This window comes from Haemaphysalis longicornis, unplaced genomic scaffold (genome assembly GCF_048455015.1).
Source record: "Haemaphysalis longicornis isolate Haplotype H1 unplaced genomic scaffold, Haemaphysalis longicornis Haplotype H1 scaffold_766, whole genome shotgun sequence".
NCBI classification, from domain to species: Eukaryota; Metazoa; Arthropoda; class Arachnida; order Ixodida; family Ixodidae; genus Haemaphysalis; species Haemaphysalis longicornis.
In genome coordinates, this window is record NW_027526437.1 from 7,903 (window position 1) to 31,587 (window position 23,685).

General features: G+C 47.9%; 1 protein-coding gene across 1 annotated transcript in view; it reads right to left on the reverse strand.

The window, feature by feature from the left end:
- Positions 1-3,168: 3,168 nt before the first annotated feature.
- LOC144148101 (BTB/POZ domain-containing protein 6-like) overlaps positions 3,169-23,685 on the reverse strand; it is a 28,761-nt gene continuing 8,244 nt past the window's right edge. Inside the window, exons 2-5 of the mRNA XM_077679688.1 lie at positions 18,991-19,008; positions 17,430-17,653; positions 7,570-7,869; positions 3,169-3,349 (exon numbers count right to left, since the gene is read on the reverse strand). Coding sequence (XP_077535814.1) covers positions 3,178-3,349; positions 7,570-7,869; positions 17,430-17,653; positions 18,991-19,008 — 714 coding nt within the window. The 3' untranslated portion in view covers positions 3,169-3,177. The remainder of the gene's footprint in view (positions 3,350-7,569; positions 7,870-17,429; positions 17,654-18,990; positions 19,009-23,685) is intronic.

The following is a 23,685-nucleotide window of genomic DNA, read 5'->3' on the forward strand; positions in this document are numbered from 1 at the left end:
TTGCATCCACTGGCCGGTGCTGAGTATCGCGCCCGGCCACTGCTCTGAATTAGGTAATTACAGACCGCTAGGAGGGGTTGATCTAAATCTCGCCTTTCGGCTCTAGAGAGCATTAGGGTCGGTAAGGATAAATCAATGGTAATTTTCAGGTGGAATAGATTTTATTGGTTTATACCTGCCTCCAGGTGGCTTGCTGCATATTGTTGAGGGATTTATGAGGGGGAGGATATTTATGTCGATACTCGGGGACAACTTTCTATGAAAATGGAGCGAAAGCTGGGGGGGGGGGAGGAGGAGGAGGAGGGGAGCTAACTGCGCTGTGTTACTGGTTTCGGTTTCAGTTTCGGCGTGCCAGATACGCATTTGATACAGCTAATTTCTTTGCATGAGCTTCATTTTATGGTTGAGTGCGCTGAACTACGATCACAGAGCATGCAGGCATATTGGCGTCTCCTTCATCACGCTTCGTTTGTTTTTAAACACAAGCCAACGCTTTGACCGGAGAAGCCAGACCGACCGGAACGGAATAATACCGGCCAACTGTGTATCGTTCGCAAGAGAAGTGAATTTTGTGAGAAGTGAAGTTTTCACGGCATGCTATAATTTGTAAATTATTCCGGACCTCAAAACTGGGCAGCACCACTGGCATGTGTAGTGTACTTAGATATTGCGGGCGCGGTATTCGCCCCGAGATCGAACATGGTCGGCCCCTGGCGGCGGCGGGACGAACCGCTCCAAGTGTGGATGGCGCTTTCGCGTCGTCTGCTCTTTCACGTTGCACGCGGCACAAGACTCGTGCTGCACACGATAAAACAACCAATGTGTACTTGTTTAGCAGTAAGCAATGACATAATTACCTCTGCTTGCGCATTTCCTCTAGAGACGCAATGATCAGCGGCCGTTGCGGGTTAATACGCTGGTTTAATTCCACGAAACATCTTCCCCGTGGTGAAACTTATTATTCCTGTGAAACGTGTTATAAACACTGTTTCGACAGATTGCACTTTTCTTATTGATGAGTGCAGTCTTCTGCCGTTTCGGGAACGTCAAAGGGTGCTTTTTGAAGGTGGCGTGGTGCTATTTAAAGGATAAAAGTTTAATACACGAAACGGGTAAGACGCGACAAGACCTGTGCCACGGCGGCTGGATGAAAGGCGCACTGACGTGCGCTCTCATTTAGCGGCCGTGCCTATGCATACCACTGCACTTGTCACACCCTTGTAAAATTGCGCTGTGTCCTTATAGAAAGACGAAACAAACAAAAACAATTACACTGCACACGACCCGTGCGCTATCGCCCATACGTTACCGGGGATGTATTTTACACCCGTAAGCTCCTGTGTGATCCCGAATTCTTCCTGTACCTTTTCGATAATAAACACCATTTCTGGACAGGCGTTGCTTAGACTGTGTTGCTAATGTTACGAGTTATTTGAAATATATTTCTTAGGATGCGCAAGAGTACTTCGGGGGGATTTCTCGGTAAAATTAAGCACTTGTGAGTTTGCGCCTGTCCTGTGGAATTTCGAGTGTCATTTTAATATATCCCATTTTCAAATCCCGCCATGAATCACCTTGTCTAGAAATGTGTTTCACTCAGCATAACCAAATGCTTAATATGGTCACGTCTTAAACTCTTAAGATGGACATACGTTCAAAGGAGGAGGAAAAATCGCGTAATATAATGCAAGTTGTTGTCCACATGTGTGGAGGGTGTGCGCCATGACTCCCTGTTTTTTTTTTTTTTTTTCACAATGCTCGCTTTCAATACAATTTTGAAGAAGGCGAGCCACAATTCCTGGACAATCTCGGGCCGAAAATGGGGTTAATCAGTTTGGAAAATACCGGCGTCTACTCGTTGAAGTACTGCTGTTTCACCGCTACGGAACACTAAGCCTAGAGTACTTTTAATTGCAAGTAATACTGATAACCAATGTTTGGCTTTTCGCGTTACATGCGTTCTCTTCTCGCTGCGCTTGGAACGTTGGCAGAACACCCCAATCCCCCCCCCCCCCCCCAAAAAAAAAAAAAAAACGAAATGCACAGAAAATTCTTATCCGTTCCTTTTTTAGCCAATCCTCAAGAATTAAATGCCAAGACAAAAGCGAGGTTCTGTTTACAACACAAAGTAGTTACCGGTAACCCGTTGCGCTGTTTCGCAGCGAGAAATAAAAAGGGAACGTTTTACTACATCTGCCACAGGGCAATTTTATTTGCCATCTTTATGGTTCGTAAGCGACACAACAAAAGCATGCAAGCACATCTCGTTGTTCTAGCCACCTGTTAGATATTAGAAGGAACGGAAATGGTCAGCAGTTCACCCGTGACAGAAAATCTGTGCTCACTGTGAGGTCCCAGAACTTGGTTTACACACTGTAAACCTACTTGTCACTTTACAAGTCTAGCTCAACATGAGATGTTGATTGTAGTGCGCGCGTTAGAAATTTAATTCACAATTTCACTTGCGACGAAATCCTTAAATGAGTAATCACCGCTATTCATCAAACGTGCCTTCACAGTCCCTAAAATTTCGTTTAACTAAAGCTGCGCGCAAAAGACCTGTTAGAACGGTTGCATTTATATCTCTGCGCGGGTTCAAATTCGGTAATATTTTGCTGCCATTCGAACGCACAAAAAATATTGTAAGCTCTTAGAAAAAATTTCGGGGCAGTTAAGTGGTGTTACCAATTCAGGGCACCTACAAATGCAAGAATGCGTCACGCTACCAGTGAAAACGGTTGAAACTGCTGTTGTAAACTGAATTCCGGAGGTTGAGGCTTCGTGATCTGTTTCTACTTGTGGTTTTATTGAAGCCTCAAAGCCATAGTCTGGAAAGATCGACCTTGCTACGAGCCACGGCGTACAAGTTCATTGTCATTATTGCGGCCGTTCTGAGATTCCTAATGGGTCGCCGCTTTTTTGGCGTAATAATGAAAACTTATTGTCGCTTCCGTGCTATGCATTGAACGTTGAGAAACCGAATTACAGCATACCACTCTTGCCTGTGCCTTTGATGATCACATACAGTGCGAGAAAGGAATGAAGCGGCCCAGCGGGCGCACAGTGTGCATTCTCCCAGGCCACTCGGCGGACCATCCACACTAGCAGCGCGACGCTGTCGCCACCTACATGTCCATCTCGCGGCGAATATACCGAAAGAGCAGCATGCACACATGCTTACGCACACGCTCGCTTACACCGGCAAACTGGCTCACCAAACAGGTTGCGGAAACGGCGGAGAGTCCCGGTCGCATCAGTCTCACCTGGGCACACACTTTGCAAGCCACTTGCTTCGTTTGTTTGGAGAGCGAAGCTTTTAAAAATCCTGTGCCGAGAATGAAGGGGCGAGCTGCCGAAAACCATCAACATAGAGTTAACACTACTGACTGTCAACAAAAACGTCATGTTTCTTTTTGTTTTTTTCTCGGAAAGGAACCACCGCGACGCCAGCGACGACAGCCGCAACCAAACAAATCCGCAATGTAAGAAATAACGGTCTCTGTTTCATATATTCTGGCTAGTAATTTAGTGGCATTATAATCTAAGTCTAAAACATAACGACTATATGTTCTTGAATTGCTTAGGTTACCGCCAGCCAATTATTTTTGTTGAACTATTTCCAAGTGCGCCGCGAAAAGCCGTGGTTCGGCTCTGTAGCCTTGACTGCATGGCCACAGAAAGTTGTCCCCGAGTATAGGCGGTAGTGCATAACTGTCCAATGGTACGCTTTCGTGCGTTCCCTGGCCGATCTGAGGAAGAAGACACCCACATTCCGGTTGACAAAAAGCAGGGGCAGGCAGGCCACCAGACTGCTGCACCGCGAAACAGAGAACCACACCATAAAAGTGCCTATACTTGTCGCATTTTAAACATTCTGGTGGCGGTGGAGGTGGTGGTGGTGGTTGTTGTGTGGGATCAGGCGAGGTTAGCATGACTGGATACGCCGGCAATTGCTTCGCCCGAGCTCATTCTAATTAGTCAATGTTAGGGTCCTTTCACCACGAGTCTGCCAGTTCCGTCTCCTGAAGGAAGCTTAGTAGAAGGCGCGACACGTCTCTACGCAGTATCCAATGTCCCCTTGGGGAGACAATGTGGTCCAGAGTGGTGTGTGGGGCTGTTAACTTTCGAATCGCTGTGGGCATTGCGGTCCTTTCAGCATCATGCTCTGGGCGACAGATGACATAGTGGTGTACATCCCCTATCACTGTACATGACGAACACCGAGGCGATCGCACGAGGTCCACCTGAGCCCGTTCGGATGCGGTACAGCAAAGTTGCCCCCAATCTCGTAAGTCCCTTTGTGACGCAAGGCTGATGATAGGAATCTCTCAAGAACTTGAAATGTTCAACTGCTGCTCGCCTGAAGTCGTTCGAGTGATCGGCGAAAACTTTAACAGTCGGTGCAAATGACAGTGCATTCCGTGCCATCTGATCAGTGGTCTCATTGCCCTTGACGCCAACATGCGACTGAATCCATTGAAACCGCACATTAAAATTCTTGCTGCTGAGTTCTTGCACAAGGTCTAAAGAACGCTGAAAGATCCCTTTTTTCGTGGGGGATCCCATGCTACAAACGTTGTAGTGCTGCTTTCGAATCAGTCAGAATTGCAACTTCCTGCAGCTTGTATGGCTTAAGTTTTCTAAAAAAAAGCCGCGATTGCAATGTACTGGGATTCGGTGAAGGACACTACATAATCCTGGCGTGCAGCCCAGGAAACGTGGATATCAGGAATGACATAAGTCGCTGCACTAACCCCTCTGTGCGGATTGACCCAGCCATCCCTAAAAATTTTCAGGTGATTAGGGTAGGAGTTCTCCAGGTGTTCAAGCGCTAAAAATCTGGCTGCTTGCACTGGCGTGTTTCTTTTGACTCTCATGGGAGTAACATATAGCTGACACTGGAGACTCTCATAAGATCATGGCGGCACTGAAGTGTGAATTTTCCCCGACCACTGATGGCACAATATTTTCAGTGTTAAGAGAAGTATGCGCATGAGAGGCCGTCCTTATGCGAAGCCGACGCATTACCTGTGTCAATAACCTCTGAGACGCCATCAAGCGCAGTGCAAAAGACTGGCTCTCCCGTATGACCTTCTCGTTCGCCGCTACCTGAGGAACTCCAATTGCTGTCCTCAGCCCTTACATGTGCAACGCTTTGAGGCGTTCATATATTCTGAATAGGAGATCAGAGGCAAGTGATAAAGAATACGACTCAAAATCAGCGCTGAGTGCAGATTAATCATGGACGGCGGGTGACTCTAGCACTTAGCTCAAGCAATCCGCCTCAAAATGTTCACACGGGGAAGCAGAGCAGAAATAGGCATGACCACTGCCCGTCGCCAATACATTCTGCTGTCCAGAGTGACACCAAGGAACAGCACGTGAGTGGCTTTGCAGATAGCGAGGCTCCCCAATGATAAATTAACACGGGTGGACCGTCGCCGGTCCGGTTCCCAGTGAAAAGAGCAAAACACTACGTCTCGGCCGAGAACGTCAGTCCGACGGAGGACAAATATTTCTGCAGGGTGTGAACACTCCGTTGAACCATCACTGCCAGTCGCTTATGTTGATATCCCGACAACCAAATGCAAACATCGTCAGCGTACACGAATAACGTGAACTCGTAGTCGAACTTCTTTTAGTGCTCCAGGTAGCCGATCCATGGCCACGTTGAAAAGAATAGGGGGACAAAACACTAGCCTGGGGTACCACCCCTTGAGACGCTTTTTTTTCGCTTAGCACACTCCCCAACCGTACTTGCATGTACCGATCTGTGAGAAAACCGTGAACGAAGCGAAGGATGTTTCCTGACACCCCCATTGCATGAAGTCTGTCTACTATTGCTTGTCCCAGGACGCAGTCATAGGCCTTCGAAACGTCGAAAAACAGTTCACACTCGACGCGCTCGGTTATGCTCGACGTGGCTGATAAAGTCCAGAACGCTATCTCGGGCGCTTAAGCGTCACTGAGAACCCGTCATGCAAGTTGTTAGTTGTTTAAAACGATCTAGCCACCAGGCTAGTCTCACACAAACCAGTTCCTTCATCAACTTCGCTACACAGGATGTGAGGGAAACAGGCCGGCATGAAGACACCGCCGTTCAGTCCTTTCCAAGCTTAAGAACCAGCACCACCCAAGCGAGTTTCCACGACGAAGGAATAGTACCCGTCTCCCAAAATATGGTTGAAACACCGAAGGAGATCGTTTTTCCGTTCTGCCGGCCAATTAAGACAGCATTTGATTGACTTCGTCAGGACCTGGTGCACATGGTCTCCGTAAGGTACTTAGCGCGCTCTCGAACTCCAAGCGCGTGAGCAGCCTTTGCGGTCGCATCTCGCGTCAATGGGCCCTGGCACGACCAAGATCATCCCTGAGACTGTGCTCAGCTTAGAGCCAGTCATTGTGGGAACTTTGGTTGGGCACAGAGATGGATACATGGTGCTTTCATACTGTCTTATAAAACCCCTTACATTACTCTTGGCAGAGTGCTGTCTCATCGATTCACTTCTGTACAGAGGTGAAACAGGCTCTATACAGGCTCGTTGCATAAAATAGCGGCTGGAAAGGATGTTTACGCATTAGTAGACAACTGTCAAAATTTTTGTACTATTTCTTACAGATTATACCAGTAAAACTTCGTTTTACTGGTATAAAACGCAGGTAGAATTTTTTTGCCGGGCGTGAAAGGAAGCTCCGTACCGAAGTCGTTTAAGTTCGCGGTCAGCGCGATTCCCCATGCTGCATCTACTTACAGGCTCTTCATGAAAGTTCCAAGCAACCATCGCACCATATGCTTTACCGGCATCCGCAGGACATTGCATTCACCAAAAACGATAATAAGCATTGAAAAGCCTTCAAGTTTGACTATTACCAACGTCAGTGGTGACGTAATATGGGAAAACAGATTTTTCAGGCATTTAATTTCATGTTTGCAGTCGAGAGGTACGGTAAAACAAGATTGGAGGCACCACTAAATCTCACAAAGCTGATTTTTAGCTGCGGCTTTGGTAAAGTTATTATTATGATCTGCATCGTCCCTATTCAGACAAGGTCATCTTTTGTACGAACCAAACTTGTATGTTTTGGTCACGCTCCTTTTGAACCACAAACTTAATTTTTTTTCGCAATTAGATATAATTCATCGTGTTGAACCAGTTCGCGAACCAGTTCAAGCCTGCGAACCAGTTCGTGAATCGGTTCGGTGTCTAATTTAGTCGAACCGGAATGAACCGGAACGAAATTATTTCACTCGAACCGTAACGGAACCAGTATTTTTTCTGGTTCGACACACCGCTTTACACACACATGTGCCCGTTGCTAAACTCAGGGGCAGGGACCTTTGTCAAGCTGCTGCATTGCAGCTATTTGTTCTTGCCCTAGCATTCCTGTTGTTCGCTGTTAAAGAATGCTGAAATAAAATGAAATGAAATGAAAAAAAACTGTTCATTCCTGGCATCCGCCCGCTTTTTCCTTTTTGATTAAAACAGAGATCCCTCAGAAAACAAACCACCTAAGGCATAAGCACCGCACAGAAGGAAGTGGTTTAGGCATCGTCAATGTGAAATTCACCTGATGCTGCTGAGGATGAAGTCGATTGTATATTCTTGTGCCACAATAAAGGTTTCTGAAAGAAGGATATTATTTGCTTGCCCGGTTAACACCACATTTAAAGCAGCGGTGTCCCTTTCTGGCTCCTGGGTTGCGCCGTAGTAGTTAAGGTAAGCGCAGATGTTTGAAGCGCTCAACCCCCGCTTGATGTAGTCGGTGCAGCCTTCTACAAGTTTAGACACGAGGTACTTCCTGGCTGCTGCTCGAGCATGTAGCGCCTCTTCGATGGCCTTCAGTGTAGCCTTCCCAGAGTACAGGTACCTGCGTGGCACAAAACAACCATCTCAAGGCTACCCGCAACAGTACCTTTGTCGCATCAGTATAGATAAGGTAAGCCTATCATCATTCATCCAAGAAAAAAAAATTTTCGTCAAGTACTGTGAATGAGCACTTAAGCGATGAAATAGTGTGCCCTCCGCCGAGATGTTAGTGATGATAGCTGGAGTTAAATTCCGCCTCTTTATCACGCGAGAAACAATACAAAAACTTTGCTGTGTTAGCCAAACGTATGTACTTATGGTGGACAATAGTGTATTGGAAGTCGAACGAGAGCAGTAGCATGCCCGAATGAAAACAAAAAAAACTCCACAGTCGCCTACGTCAGATCAAAGTGAACGGCTCCACTTCTAGTCGCGGATTCATACTGCACTAACATTAACACTGACAATGCGGCACCAGATATTCCGCTACACCAAGCGACAGTAAAAACCAATGCTGCGCAAATTAGTTCATCACAGCTTCCGCGAGTGAAAGTTCACTCCCGGGATACATGGTATGAAAGGTTTGAAGGTATACTTGAGCGGATTCTCGTTCACGCAGGCGCTTCGTGTCTTAACTACTGCGTTTGGCCACCTGTAATGAAACGAGAAGTTCGGGCGCCAACGCCCACCAGCAAAGATGCCGTTCAGACACGAGTTACAGTCTTCAATACAGCGCTACGTAAGGTCCGGGCACCGCGCTTTTCCCGAGACTCGACGCTGGTTTTGCCATCTATTCAAGTTAGGTGCTAGACCGAGTTCCATGAATTTACGTTCTTCACTCTCACTGCCATTTCCGAAGCACGAGCACGCACAACGAACGCGGTCTTTACGCTGCAACAGTCCGTGCTTCGCACAACTTCGGTACATAGGGCTATAATAGGAACCAAAAGAGATCGCATGACGAAAAAAAAGTTTAGCACCGCCCAGCACGCACAACACAGCCGACGGCGCCTGGCACAGTACCACAGGAAAACACGGCCGTGGTGGCAATTGAACACCGGCGATCATATTTGCACTGTTATTCCCTGCGTATCGAACCACAGCAGCACTCTACCAACACCACCTAGATAAGTTATCTAGGTGGTGTTGACTCTACTCGAGGGAAAGTTATCGGAGCGTACATTTTAACCACGACCAGCTTTATAGATAGGGGCCTGTCAATTCCCGCCGAATCCGCGTGCCGAGTGTGTTTTTCCTTGCATGACTTTTAAATGCAGAGCATTTCTTAGCCTAGCCTGTTCCTGCGTCGGACGGTGTCAACAGTTCCGCGTCCGCAGCAGGTGCGCCTCTCCTTCCCTCCTCTCTCTCAACAGCAGCTGGCGTGCGCATGCGTCGTAGTCAGCCCGTTCGCTCCGTCGCGGTCTCGGCGTAACAGGTGCGTGATAGCAGCGCGGTGGGGCGTGGAAGGGCGCGCGCTGCTTGCGCATGCGCGCTCTCCCCCCCCCCCCCCCCCCCCCGTACTGCTCTCCCTTTACTGCGCGCGCTGCAAATATAGCGGCTAGCGGTCGCTCGTGTTTCAGTCACTGCGTTGCTCCTTCCTTCCTTGGTTGACGCTCGTGCCCACGTTTACTCGTGTCTGCTACTCCAGCATCACGGAAGAAGCGATGGAAGCAACACTGCCTTCAATCAGTACTGAGGCCCCAATGCTCTGCATTTACTCGTGTTCCCCTCGCGGGAAGGCGCGGGAATTTTTTTTTTAGTTCTTTCCGGCGCCACTACGCCGGCTTGCACTTCATTTGATACCCTACGCGTTAGCGCAGCCTGCCATCGTTGTTTTTTCGTCAAACCACCTACGCGAACCCCGCAGACATACATTTAAGGGGCTCACCTAATCGCATTCCTATCGGACTTACTAGTTCATGACCAACGGGTTTAAAAAGCATTGTGTACCGATACGAAACGTTTTACAAATTCACGAAAATGTTCCTAATGGCCAGTTTGCTCCTTTCAGAACTTTACCAATTTTTTACTTACATTAAAAATAGACAAGAAACGCATTTTGGCTTACCCCTTTTACACTAGATGTGCTAACTGTCTAGCAAGCAAGAGTTTTATTTTTTTATTTCAGCACAGAGGTGACATACTCTAAAATAAACAAACTACTTCGTTGTGAACATTGACATATATTTGAAAAGCTTTTGCTATTGGTGCACGATGGTTCTTCAGTCTGTGGGTCATGTAGTTGCAAGTCCCATATGAATATAAACAGGCGAGTCCCCCTTAATACTACCAGTCCTTCAAGCATTGAAGGACTCTGATACTACTGACTATAGGCGAAAAGCTGCCCGGCCAGTCCGTGTTTTGAAACGTGCTAAACCCGAGCGCAGCCACGATGCCACCGTCACAGCGTTGCCCGCTGTCTTTCTGCCTACTAATGTTGGCGGCAGAAATGGGTATTTACCTGGCGACTTACGAATTCCATCATGGCAGCCTCCATTGCAGCGAATGAGCAGGGACAACTTTCGTGTGCAAAAACGTTGTGTAAAGTTTTTCCCGGGGTAGGTAGCCAACTTTTGCGCCACGTTAACGGGTTAGACGCAGTGTTGAATTATCCGCAACTTAGAAAGGCAGCGCGTAGAGTGGCGCGTACTTCGCACGCTCCGAGGTAGCTTTCGCGGAGGCACCAGAGGAGTTCGGTTGTCGCTTCGGAGCTGAGCGGACGTGTTATTTCGCGCTCCTCCGCTTCGAAGGGACTTCGTTTCGGCGGCCCATTGTCCGCGCGGGCCGTCGCCCTGGATTTAAATGTTGTTCAGCTTTCGCTGTGCTGGTGTGGACCGTCGAGTTCCAGCTTCCGCGCCCCAGTACCACCAGTCTGTCGGCCGCACTCCATTCCAGTGGTCGGAACCGCCGCAGACTTCCCTCTTCGTCACAGTACTCGCTTGTACGCTTCACCCATCCCGTCGAGCTTCTCGTCTCCCGGACGCAGCCAGACGCCAGCCAGCAGAGTTCGAAATGTGTTTTGTGCGACGGAATCGGCCGCAGTGTAACTACTGTTTTCAACTATTTTCTCACCTTTCTATTCTTTACTTTTCTCTATCCTATCCTATTTCCCCAAATATTGCCGCCTCCGGACTGGGTTGAATGCAGGTGAGCTCCCATGAGAGCCCGTCCATTTTTTTCCCTTCTTCCTTTAAAAACGAATCCCTTCACCCTAATTGCTTTTTTTTCCTGATTGCGTCGCCCGCATGCGCTGTTTCAGTATATCTTCTTTTGAGTGTGGTAAAAAAATTCAGTTGATGTCCAGCGCTAGTCCGGTGTAGTCCCTTCTTCGTTGCCCCGTCCCTACCGCGCTATTACAACATGTTTCACACTCCCCCTCCCCCCCTCGGAGGCGTAAGCTAATAGGTGGTATTCATTGAAAAGTTTAGCTGTCTATTTCTTCGCTTGGCAACAATAGCAACGGCCACGGACATGGCGCGGCTTGTGCCACAGCGCCCGCACGCCGAAGAAAAGAAAAACACCGGCGTGCGTCGTCTGCTCTGTTTCAAACTGATTCTCAACAGCGGTGTCAACAGAGATGTTATTAATCGCACTCGCATTGGACTCGAGGCATTACTTTGCGTTCGGTGGGGCAGAGTTTGGAACGTCCAACACAGATCGTGTGCTTAGTCCGGACAAGTACCGCCATCCCGCGGAGCCCGACGTAACCAGTGACGGCGCACTCACATGGTTGCCTGTATGCGTGCCTCACTATTGAATACAGGCTATAGTCTCTTAGCGCTCCGTTGAGGTGCTCTATAAAACCGCTTGCTTTTGTAGTGAATAGAAGTTCGAACTGACCAATGCTACAAAGAAATGCCTGTAAATGTAAATCGTAAATGTTATTGCCCTTTTAAACAAACACGCCTTTTTCAGATAATGTAAATGCCTGTCTACGAGGCCCCTGCAGCACATGTGCTAACTTTTTGTCTCCAATTGCAATGCTTTTATGTAGTGGTCCTTGGATTAGCTTAGATTAAAAAACCATATATCTTCTGGGCGTCAAAAAAGACACTCAAGAGATTTTTTCTCTTTCTAGGTAAGCTAAGAAGGTTAAACAATGGTTGTATTCTTGGGGGATCTCATACAAGTTATACTATCACTGTTGCATGGTTGCTTAAGGTCGAAATTAATGTGTTTGATAGAAACTTTAACAAAATACCAACAGAAGCAAACCAGAGACTACAAGGTTATTATGCGAAACACGCAGTGCTGTTCTGGGTTGGTGGTAACTATAGCTTTCAGTACTTCTAACCACAAAGAAAGTAGTGCGCAAGTATTCATGAGTATCACTGCAGGGCTTTTTACCCTTTAAAATTCCATCTCCCCCTCTCCTAGAATAAAGTAAGAGAAAAATAATGTGGGGAAATAACTTTCTCCAGCAAAGCTACGGCAGGTTTAAAGCCAATAAACAGACAGGGCTAAAAGCCAAATAACCTCTCGGAAGAAAAACCAATTTGAAGATAAAAAAACCTTATGTGCTGGGGAAAAGCAGAAGAACGAAATAAACTAATACAAATAGAGGCAGCATAAATAAGCACAAAATGAAAAAAAAAAACAAGCGCAATTGTACGAGTCAGTTAGGCACAATAGCTCGCCACAAAGGCACAACTCCACTTCCGAAAAAATTCAAAAAAATGTGTACCCTATTTACATCATATACACAGCAAATGAGTCATATTTCAGTTGTTTTGGACAGGGTGCAGCCGAGGCAGTAAAATTAATTCTTGTCTTGAAGAAGAGGATTGAAGTGCATAAGAGAGAAAAATACACAGAAGTGCTGCAGAGGTGTTACCAGCATGCAGCTTCCTTCGTTTGTCAACCTTGTCATTTTGCCTGCTTATTTTTATGCCTTCTATTTTTTTTTTTGAACGTGGGGTTGTCTGTGTACTGGCAACTCCTGGGCCATGTTTTTTTTATTTTGTCCCCAAATTTCTATTCTTTATTTTATACCAGTCCTTTCTTTTCATTTCAAGCCACTTGCTCCCATTTCCATGCGTAGTGCAGCCAGCCTGACAGTTTTTCTCCTCCTTTCCTCGGTTAACCTCCCTACCTTTCTGGGTTCTTGGTCGGCTTCACCTTTCTCCTACTGTTTCTTCCTTCTTTTTTTTTCAACTCGCACATTAGGTCATCTTAGCCTCGCTGTTTACATCACAAACCTCACTATAGGCCTGGTGTGATTACTGGTGCTGAAATAAAATTTATTTGATGAGAACTGTTCATAGATACGAGCTCCTTGCCTTTTCTGTGTTTATTTTTGCTTGTTGTCGCAGCCAAAGAGTAACGTGCTATATGTGCTGTACGTATGAAAAGTAATGTAGTGATGTATGTATACAGGATTTTATTTGGTTGAGCTTGCACAAATAACTTCTTATGTCTCAAACAAAATCAGTGGAAGGATGAGTGGGCCAGGCTGTCGATGCAAAATTTCTTTTTTCGTTGCGAGAACTGCAACACGGAATATGTTCTGTGGTGTGAAGTACATGATACACAGGGATCTGATGGCACTATGATGCCCCTACTATTTTTGATGAAGATAAGAATGCAGGTGACCTGAACCTGAATGAGCATTAGCCGAAACATTTATAATCAACTGCAGCATTACTGGCACCCAGTTCAGGTAAAGCAACTTCGTAATTATCCTTGTTGCTGTGAGCATGCTAGAATTGAAGCGTGGAGATTCGAGTCTGGCATGGTATCTTTGTGGCCACCGCGATTTGACGTTGGCATAAATAAGGAGGCTGTGCTATGCACATCGAACTGCGAGGTGGATGGTTTAATATTCCCTTCTTCTATCTGATGTATACAGCTGAAAAACGTCTCCAGGTGGTCCGGCTGAATTGATACGTGGAAATATAGCTGTCGCAAATAAAAAAATCTGTTTAATTTATTTTCCGCTATCTTGATGACTTCTATATGCAATACATATTAAGTCTCAGAACACTCTACACTATTGAATGATGATGGTCCCATGCTAATCAATGTGATTCACCTGCTATAGTCATGTCTGGCAGCTGTTTCAAACAAAGCACTATTATTTAACTGATAAGGTTAAATAACTAATTTATAGATGCACTCAAATTCATTTACTTGTGAAGGGAGACACACATCCTTGGTCGGCTTCGCCTCGCATAAAATGCATGACGGGGCTATCGTGACCCGAGAACGCGCGTAGGTACGTTAGCTCTAGGTGCTTCCAAGGCGGCTTCTACAGGCACGCATATTTCCGGCCAACATTACAGGCATTTCAGGTAAAACCACCTTCAGTCGGGGTGTTCCTGATAACCGGGCAGAAGCGGAAGCGGCCGTTCATTAGCAAAGGCGCACAGGGAAGGACAGAAGAATTTTTCTTAGCGCCCCCTCCACTCTCCCCCACCCCCCAGCAGGCGGGTGCCCAGACATCAGCACCTAAGACTCGCACGAATAAAGTTTACTCCTCCTCATCCGCCTCCTCCTCTTCTTTGCAGGTATAAGCGTGGGCATAAGGAGTGGAAGTACAAGTAGGCGTAAAGGAATGTAATTTCGCAGATCCATCTAGTTTCGGAAATTTTTCATGCAAAGCCTCAACTATATCTTCGAAAATTCCGGATTGCGTGTTTCAGTAATCAAAGGGATATGCATGAATCGAAATCCCGCACACACCCCTCCGGGGATTCATGTACCCACGTGGGGGGCTACCAATTGTGCTCCTCTAGAAAAGCATCTTACTGTGAAATAAAATTATTATTGCAATTATTAGTCGGCGCTTCTTTCATATCGCACTCAAACAAAACAGCGTTCAGTGAAAGTATAACAGCCCACGTAACCAAGTTATACGCTAGCCATGGTAAAATGTTTCAGACGTTTGTTTGTTGTTAATTTACGAATCATATGCCTTCAAAGGCAGCCGACCTCTCGCGTACGTGACATGACCGACTGACGGCGAGTTAAAATCAGCAGCAGCCACTCCTTGCACGTAGTAGTCATGAATAGGGCTCCCGCGCTGGAGTTTTGGCGTCATGCAGCGCCCCCTCGTGCCCGCCGCGTGTGGGTAACACAGACGCAGACGACCCCCTCCGCCCTCCGTGTGTTTTAAATTACAAGCCCGAGCAAAACTTGGGTGTACTTATTTTAGTAGCGTTTTGGTGCGTTTCAGTGATGGCATGCTGAATGATATAGCCGTTAAAGTAGCTACAAGATACTATCCATTTAGGAGCCTGCGCCGCGGGAGAAACGTGAAGTCTATACATAAAAAGTAAAATCGAAGTTGGCCCAGGCGTCACTGCACCACGTGACCCCACCGCACCACCGCTGTATGGGCCGCCGAGCACTCTTCAATTTCATCTGCTCGAAACTGCTCTGCGGCCCGTTGTCGCGAAGCCAGCTATATGCTGTTTTTTTAAATGCATAGCATTTTAGTAACTCACAATGTCACGCGGCGTTGGCGTGCCTTGTCGTAGTCCGCATGCGCGTCTTGTCGTAGTCCGCATGCGCGCCTTGTCGTAGTCCGCAGGCGCGCCTTGTCGTAGTCCGCAGGCGCGCCTTGTCGTAGTCCGCAGCCAGGATAAGTTTCCGGCGCCCGGTTTCGAACCCATGACGCCGCGGGCGGAACGCAAGGTGCCCGGCGCACTACCGACCGAGCCACGAAACCGACACAGATTTCGATGCACCGAACGCGCCTTATATCCTTCACTCATTTCTCGTTTGTTTCGAAAGCGCCACAAGTTGTCCCGCGCCTCCAAAAAATGGCGACACGGGTCCCGCGATCGAGAGATACGACTTGCCGGCGCACCCCCTCGGAAATGCTGTGCATTTGATCGTGCCCCTCGCGAGGGGGACGTCTTTTTCACATGCCACCGGCAGGAATTACCACCGCCACAAAATAAGACCCGGCACCAGCGGGGCCACATCTGATACGGCGCTTTTTGGATAAACAGTGCGCTGTGCATCCAAGGGAGCGAGCGCAGGATCCTGCCCGTGCGGCTGCGAGTTCGCCGCCGATAAAAAGTCGCGTGCCGCCGATAGCAAAGTTCTGGAGCAACGTACACCGCGAAAGGGCAAGGCCAGGCCGCCGCACACATGGGGCCAGATTTTTCGTTCGCTTTTTCCACGGCTTTTGTCTTCCGCACGTACGCGGCAATCCTGCCCGCACGCGGGCATGAGATTGCCGAGCAGACAAATGCAGGAAGGACGGGGAACAGCTACCGCCAACGAAACATGAGAGATGCGCCACCCGACCATGGAGGTCACGTGCTGGGCCGACTGCGGCTGCTTGAGAAAGGGAAACGGCGGAGGGAGCGGCTTCAACGGACCTGGGCTTGCGAAGGCTAGCTGCGTGACGTCATGCCGTCTCCTAACTTTTTCTTCCTCCATGGATTTATCGGCTCTCTTTTCAGCGAGCTGCCTCGATCGTCGCGACGTGCGTCAGTATCGCCCGGTCGGGTGGTCCAACTTCCTGACGATAATTATCGTTCTTTCTTCTTGCGTACGGTCGAAAAAGGAACAGTTCGCAAGTAGCATAGAACATACAACGTTGCTCTCCAATAGCCTGAGCTGGCTCTCCTATAACAAAAGGTTGCTTCAGCGGGAGCATGCAAGCGGACGCGAGAAGGGCGCAGCCAGCTCAGCTGACACCACCGGCCCGGCACCGCCTTGAAAACGACTGGTCATATTTTCCCAGATTAAATGGTTTTTCACGCAAAATTTTACACTGCACGGTTTACGAACGGCAGGGTATGTTTCTACAAGCGGGTATAAGGTGGGGCAATAACATCATATAAATCCAACATCTGTTGCCTGCTTAGATATGTTCCTATATATTTACAGGACATGACACAGCCACATACACGGTGCGCGACCCCAAACATTTCCATACGATCGTCACAGTGGCTGTGTTCGTTATCTTCTAGTGCAGGGGTCAACAACCTACGACTCACGGGCCGCATGCAAGCCCCAAACCCTCCTCCTGTGACTTACTATCTGAAGGCCGACATGCCAGCCAGTTTTGACCTCACACGGGGTTAGACGGGAGCCAAGAACAGAGAATTAATCGCTTCGAGTTGCATTGTCCCCCATGTTCACGCTCAGCCAGATTCTCGGTTATTATCAAATATTATTGACAATTTCCGGAATTTTTTTTCTCTTTGCTTCACAGCCCCCTCCCCCTCCCATCCAATTTGCCGTCTTCCTGCAACTCGGCCCTCCAGGCAAAAACGTTTCCGACCCGTGTTTTACTGAAATCGAGTGGAGTTGCGCACTAGAATTAGCTGCAAAAATTAGTGCTTGATTACAGCGCCGTATGGTACATAATGACATAAGGACCTGCCTCTTTTATTATTTTTTTTTGCTTACTTGTTGACAAAATTAACCAAATTTTCCTAACTCTATCGAGCGCTCCTGCCTGCCAGCCACAATGAAGATACCCAGAACTGGCCCACTCCTGCGTTCCACGAACTAGCTCTTTAGAAACGCCTTGTGATTCTTACCTTTACTTTTTCTCTCTTTCCACCCTTATTTCGCATTGTGACCAGTGGTCCTCCTTCTCCGGTTAAAAGGTACACTAAATCTCATCCCAGGAGAACCGTTTTAAGAACAAATTCTAACCTCAACAGGACGTTGAAGCCATCCGGGTGGACATCCACGATGTTCACCGGCCCTTCTTCGGCGAGGCCCCCATAGAACATGGAGTAGAATACGTCATTCCGCATGGCAAGAAACAGCTTGTGACAGCGAAATTTCCGCTCAGGAACTTCGGGGAACATTTCCGAGCGAACGTTCAGCACGACGTCCGTCAACAGCCCGCTGTCCAGGTATTTCTCTACGCTAAACTGAGGGAAAAGGAGCATTGCAACAACGGCAAATAACACACATTCATCTCAAATGCAAGGCCTGCAAGGCACCACAAGATTGAGGATAGAAAACGCCATACAACGAGCCCCAGTAACCATATATTTCCATACTGGAGTATGCTAGAGTAACATTTGGCGCAATGTAATGTCAGCGCCAGAAGTTGGACTAACACATTAATCAGCGTGGGGGCTATGGAGCTCCTGGCGAGGCGAAGGGAACGAGCTTCGGAGGGTATTGTCCAGGGGGGCTGGTAATGTGGTGACGGGAGCCTCCCCAAAGTTCGACAGAAACTTCTGCAGCAGATCAACAGAAGGTCCGACTAGACTGTCGCCTTCATATCTTTAGAAAGTTCTAAGCATTCCACTCATTCCTTTTTTTTTCGTATAAGTTACAGTAATTTCTCTAAATACCACTAATGCATACCAGGTTACTTTGTTACTTTGATGTACCGGCATTTTCTGTATGAAAAACAAAGCATTTATATTTACGTTCTGTTACACTAAAAACACCTGCTTTATTTTCAAGAAATCTCCGTTTTGAACAATAACAGAACATCTGTGTTTTCTAAAGAAAAGAATGCCCTGTTTGATTTATTCTACATGAAAGACTTAAAAAAGCGATTATTTCACAGAACAGTACTCCTGTTCAACAGATTTTTTAAAGTGTGGAAGTGTGCGATTCCTACTCAGCATGTCCACACACGAGGTCTGTGGCTACAAAAATAGTAAACCAGAAAGTATAGAAAGTATTGCCAACAGCTGTTTTAGCGAGATACCAATGCAGTAGTTAAATAACTTCGCAGCAACGCAACACGCTCGAGAAAAGCATTTAGGTATAGGCATTCTGTGGTGCTATTCCAGACTTCTGGAATTTTGCTTGCCCTCCGAGGCTTCAATATACCCATGTGGCGAATTGAGTATCGCAAGCATACCAGCTGTCTTTTTGGAGCCAATAAAAGAAAGCGCTTGCGCTCAAATTGAGAATTCACGAAAAATTCCTCAAGTAGAGACTGGCCTGCGAACTTGCGATGTCCCACCGTTCAGAAACCGCCTCTATCAGGGTGCACCACAAGAGGACAAATAGCTCCTGTGTACATCAGCACCATGGTGAAGCCGGGTATGTTGAAAGGACAGTGTGCCTTCAAGAAATGGGGGCCAAGTAATAAGAAAAGTAGTTCGCTAGAGCTGAATTCAAATTGCTCGACTAAGCCCCTCCAAGGTGACCATAAACCTATTGCCTCTGCTTTTCATAATGGAGCCCCTTGCCACCCAGTCCTTCACTGTAACACTCACGTGAACAAGTAACGTGTACTTACGTGATGCTCAATGGAAGTCTGCAAGTATAAAGAAAGATATATTAGCAATAGGAACAGGAATTTGCTTTCGCTCCTACAATTCTGAACACAATTTCATCGAAAATGTATGAGTAAATGTGTCGTAAAACAGGCTAATTGCTTCGACGATACACAGTTCACAGCAGAACACAATATTATAGCCTACTGTAAGGCTGCTGGCGTCGTTTGTCCTTTGTCGTACCGGCATGCACGGAACGTTTTTACACACTTTTTGGTCGAAACGGGTGTAAAAATCTTGTCCCATGGCACACATCTTTAAAAGGTGTTTGTACTGAGAGGGGTGTAACGACGGAAAAGGGGTTTGCTTGTGAACCCCATACAATAAGGGTGTGCACACACCTTAAATAAGGGTGCGGGGTAGCGCACGCGTGGCAATGAGGATAGGCTGAGGACACAGCATGATATAGTGATACAGTCAACACGAGCAACACTGCCACTTGTACCCAGCAAAAAAACCAACGGCATGAACGAAGAGAGTGAGTAGATACCTTTGTTACCTTATAAATATGTCCGTTGTCCTCGCTTTTATAGCCAGCAGAGGAAAATCATTTGCTAGATTCGGTGGGCTTGTCGCAAAAATCAAATTATTTTTGCGCTAATTTCGGAATTAGGCAATTTAACGTTAGCATATACAATTTAGCACGCAGATGTGCAAAAACGTCTTAGTCGAAATGCATGGCGGGGAATCTGCTGTAGTTAGTATGTTCAATAAGTCGTGAAATTTAATTACCTTCCAAACACCTATTCCACACCCTTTCAACACCCTCCGAGAAAGGTGTTAATTATTATAGCGACGCTTTCTAGGTCTGACTGATGGCGGTGTTGCAACCAAAACTCCCTCCAGGAAAGCCAACTCTACACAATGTGAGGGCGCAAGATGGTGATAATTGATGACAAAACAAGAAAATAACGCTTTCCGTGACCGCAATCGACCCTGGGTAACTGCGCCACTCTGACACGGTCGAAACAGTTATAGGATATCGTGATTTGAATTTCCCGCTGCTTTTCCCACTTGTAAATATAGTTTCCAACAAACCAATTGTAAATGCCCACTTACTTCTTTCGCGCAAAGAAAGCTTCGCGTTTCAACCGTATTTCTCGTTATATGAAAGGGGCATTGTTTTCCTCCTCCTTTTCTACGTCTAAAACGCTGTCATGTCATGCAGTCATGTGCCGCAAATTTGAAATTATTCTTAACAAAAAGTTGGCTCATTGATTGAACTTTTGGGTTACATGAAAACAAAACAAAAAAAAACGAAGCGCAGTCACCACTGCACAGTTAAAAAAATAACAAAATGATGCATTGTACTTGGAAAGTCTTGGAGTCAATGAAATAACGTGTGGGCTCCATCGGCATAGTGGGACAAAACGGGTCAGAAAACGAGAGCACCGTTGTCGTAAGTGCATGGTTGTCTTCTTCACCTGCTTTTCAAACTAAAAAGAAAACGTGACCTGGACTTAGCACTTGGTGCAAACCACGCCACTAAAGATAAGCTAACATATGCTTGGGTATTTTTTACACATTTTATACACTTTCTTTTGTGCCAATAAAAGCGTCCTTTCGAGTAGTAAGCTTTGTGAGCATGGGAAGAACTTGGCTGTACTTGGATAGGCACCGGGGACGAAGAGACAAGGCGACTTAGCGCATTAAATCGAGAAAAGTACAAGTTAAACTAGCTCTCGACAGGGAGTGCTGGCGTCAGAAACAAGTAGCAAGGAGAGTTTCTTGTCAAGCGCATTGATTGAAACAACAAAAGGTGCAATATCTGTTCAAGGAACGCATAAATAAACAGATTATCCACCTTTCTCAGCATCATATAAACCATCCTCGGAGTGAGTTGAGTTCGAAAACTGCCGCAAATAAACTGCACATTTCACCGAGATTCTCGAAAATACATTTTTTAAGTGAGGATATTTATGTTGTACAAAGGTAGGTCCAAATTTAAAACAAATTTAAAGTCAATACACTCGCTCTATGCTTAATTTTAGGTTAAAGAGACCAAACTTTTTCGGTCTCATGTTTGGAGTCTGCCGGAAACGGGCTATTAAAAACAGTCAGACGGTCTGGGGCTTATTTTAATTAATGCTGTCGGGCTCGGGCCGGGCTCGGGCTACCATTTTAAAGATATGTCGCGCTCAGGCCGGGATTTTATCTCAATGTTTTTGTCGGGCCTTGTCTTTAGCGGGTCGGGTCGGGCCGGGCCTGGGAATTCCGGCCCGTGCAGTGCTCTCCGAGACAGTAAGTGCCAGACTGAGCCGTAGTTCTTAAAACCAAACCACGAATCCCCGTGTAATCTGCAAGTAAAACATTTGTTGTCTAGGGCGTAACTACTTAACAGTCGATCGTGTTAGTGTCATGGCGCATATTGAAATCAAGTGGTAATAACTTTATTTTGGGGAAATTGGAAATATTTAGTGACTGGGAAAACTCGGCTACACTGGTTCCGTAATTTCAGGATTGAAGAGAGAGAGAGAGAGAGCGCTGGGAAAAATGTTCAGGCGCAATGCACGGAAGTGGGCCGGCTCTTCCAACAAAGATCCCGCGCCAGAGGAAGTCTCAAGTCTCAACCGTTCGAACCGCACACTTTGGCATAAACACTGCCGTCAGGCGGCGCCTCAAGCCCTCGGGATGGCTTGGGGCGTCTCGGCGTAGCGGCAGTTGCAGTAAATCACGCTCCCGCGGCCGTTTTCTGCGTGTTTCGGGCGGCTGTTACGGGGGGAATCGTACGCTTCGGGGTCTTCTTGTCCGCTGGCCGCTTCCATTTTCGTTCCCCATCACGATTGAATTCGAAGAAGATGCCGAACTGACTGGCAATCGCGAACGTCACATACATTGCACGTACCTAAGTTAGTCGATCGCTAGGACAGCAAGGTTATATCACTCATTCCGTAAATAACCTTTTGTAAATTAGTTCAAATATAGTTTACTTTGCCATCGTATCCTGCAGTCGTCTTCTGGTCTTCCGCTCCATCGTCATCACCAGTACTTAGAGCGAAGGGTTTCTTCGCCGATAAACGAACCACAAACCACCAAGCCCGTCACTCCCCTCCCACCCGCCCCGCAAAAATGAAAACATTCCGCCTATGGATAGGCGACGACTACAGGGGGCTCAGGGACCCGAGCCCCCTCTGGGATTTACCGCCCTGTTAAGTTCGGGCTCCGCATGTAATTAATGAAGGCCGCCGGTGGCCCATGTATTGGCGTCGCCTCCGCTGGTGGCTACTTTCCCGTGTCCCTTTTATGTAGCCGCGCGGACGCCAAGTTCGGAGCCGTGGAGAGCTGTTGTGCCCGTCCTTTTGTGTGTCAAAGGATGGGGGCGATTAGCCTGAGTGCCTCTGTCGCGTCGAGGGTGGCAGGGTCATTCGGCATAACAAGCTGACGGGCGGCCAGATGATCGTACCTCTTAGTGTTGAAAGCGCGCGCGGTGTAAGTTTGGAAAATCTTCGACTCCGGCGGCGGCGTTGGTCGTTGAAGGGTCAAGCGCCTCGGAGACCACCGAGTGGGCCTGAAGCGCGTCTTCCGGTGGCACTGGCGGCAGGCGGCGGCGCCCTTCGTTTGGGAGGGAATTAGCAACCCTCATTGTCCCGCAACGCGGGCGTGCGGGAGGCGCCGCGCGGAGGGAGGTCAGCCGCGCGAGGACCGATCGGGGCCCTCGGCTTGGCTGTTGTTTGTGCAGATGCCGCCCGCTTAACGTAATGGATGGTTCACTTAAGGCCGCAGATGTCCTGTATTTTCTGGCCGGGTGTAACAGCGTGCGTAGGAAACGCACTTTGAGTGCATAAGAGAGATGGTTAGGTCACGTGACCGCAGGTGAGGACATGTGTGTGATTGGCTGGTTACTGTGGCCAATCAATGGTTTGTAATAATTGTTTTGAAAGGTTTTTCTCTCTTTCTTGAACGCCCCCTTTTTGGAGGCGGGGTTTTTGCTATCAAAACCGGAGTGTTGGGTTTTGTCGAGGGTCGGTCGAGAGGGGATCTAGTAGTATAGATCTCGGCCGAACAGGCTGCTGCTGTCAGAGTGACAATGTAACCGTCACTCTGACCTGATGTAAAGTTGGAGTTTTGTAAATAATGTAAATAAACCTAATATCTAGCAAGGAAGGCAGTCCTCATCCCTCACCCGCTCCAAGCATCGGTCGTCGGTCATCGGAGCGAGTCGAGATCGTCCCCTCGGCTCGCGCATCAAAAAGAACATCACTATTTCGTCTCCATCAGTTCGCCAAGAAGATGGAGAGGCGAAATCTAACTGGCGCAGTCGGCAGGATGACCACGACCATCGGCTGGAGCTGGTGGGGAACTGCGGAGAGACTCCTTCAACGCAAGGTTCGGCTCCGACCAACGACGAGCCAGACTCCAAGCATCGACGGGGCGACACCTCAGCGGGAGGCCTCGTGAGTTTCGGCTCAGTGCGGCAGCAGCCGCGATTCAACGGCAACGGGGCGACACCTCAGCGGGAGGCCTCGGGGGCTTCGGCCCAGGGCGGCGTAGGCCGCGGTTCAACGGGGCGACACCTCAGCGGGAGGCCTCGTGGGCTCTGGCCCAGGGCGGCGTAAGCCGCGGTTCAACGGGGCGACACCTCAGCGGGAGGCCTCGGGGGCTTCGGCCCAGGGCGGCGTAAGCCGCGGTTCAACGGGGCGACACCTCAGCGGGAGGCC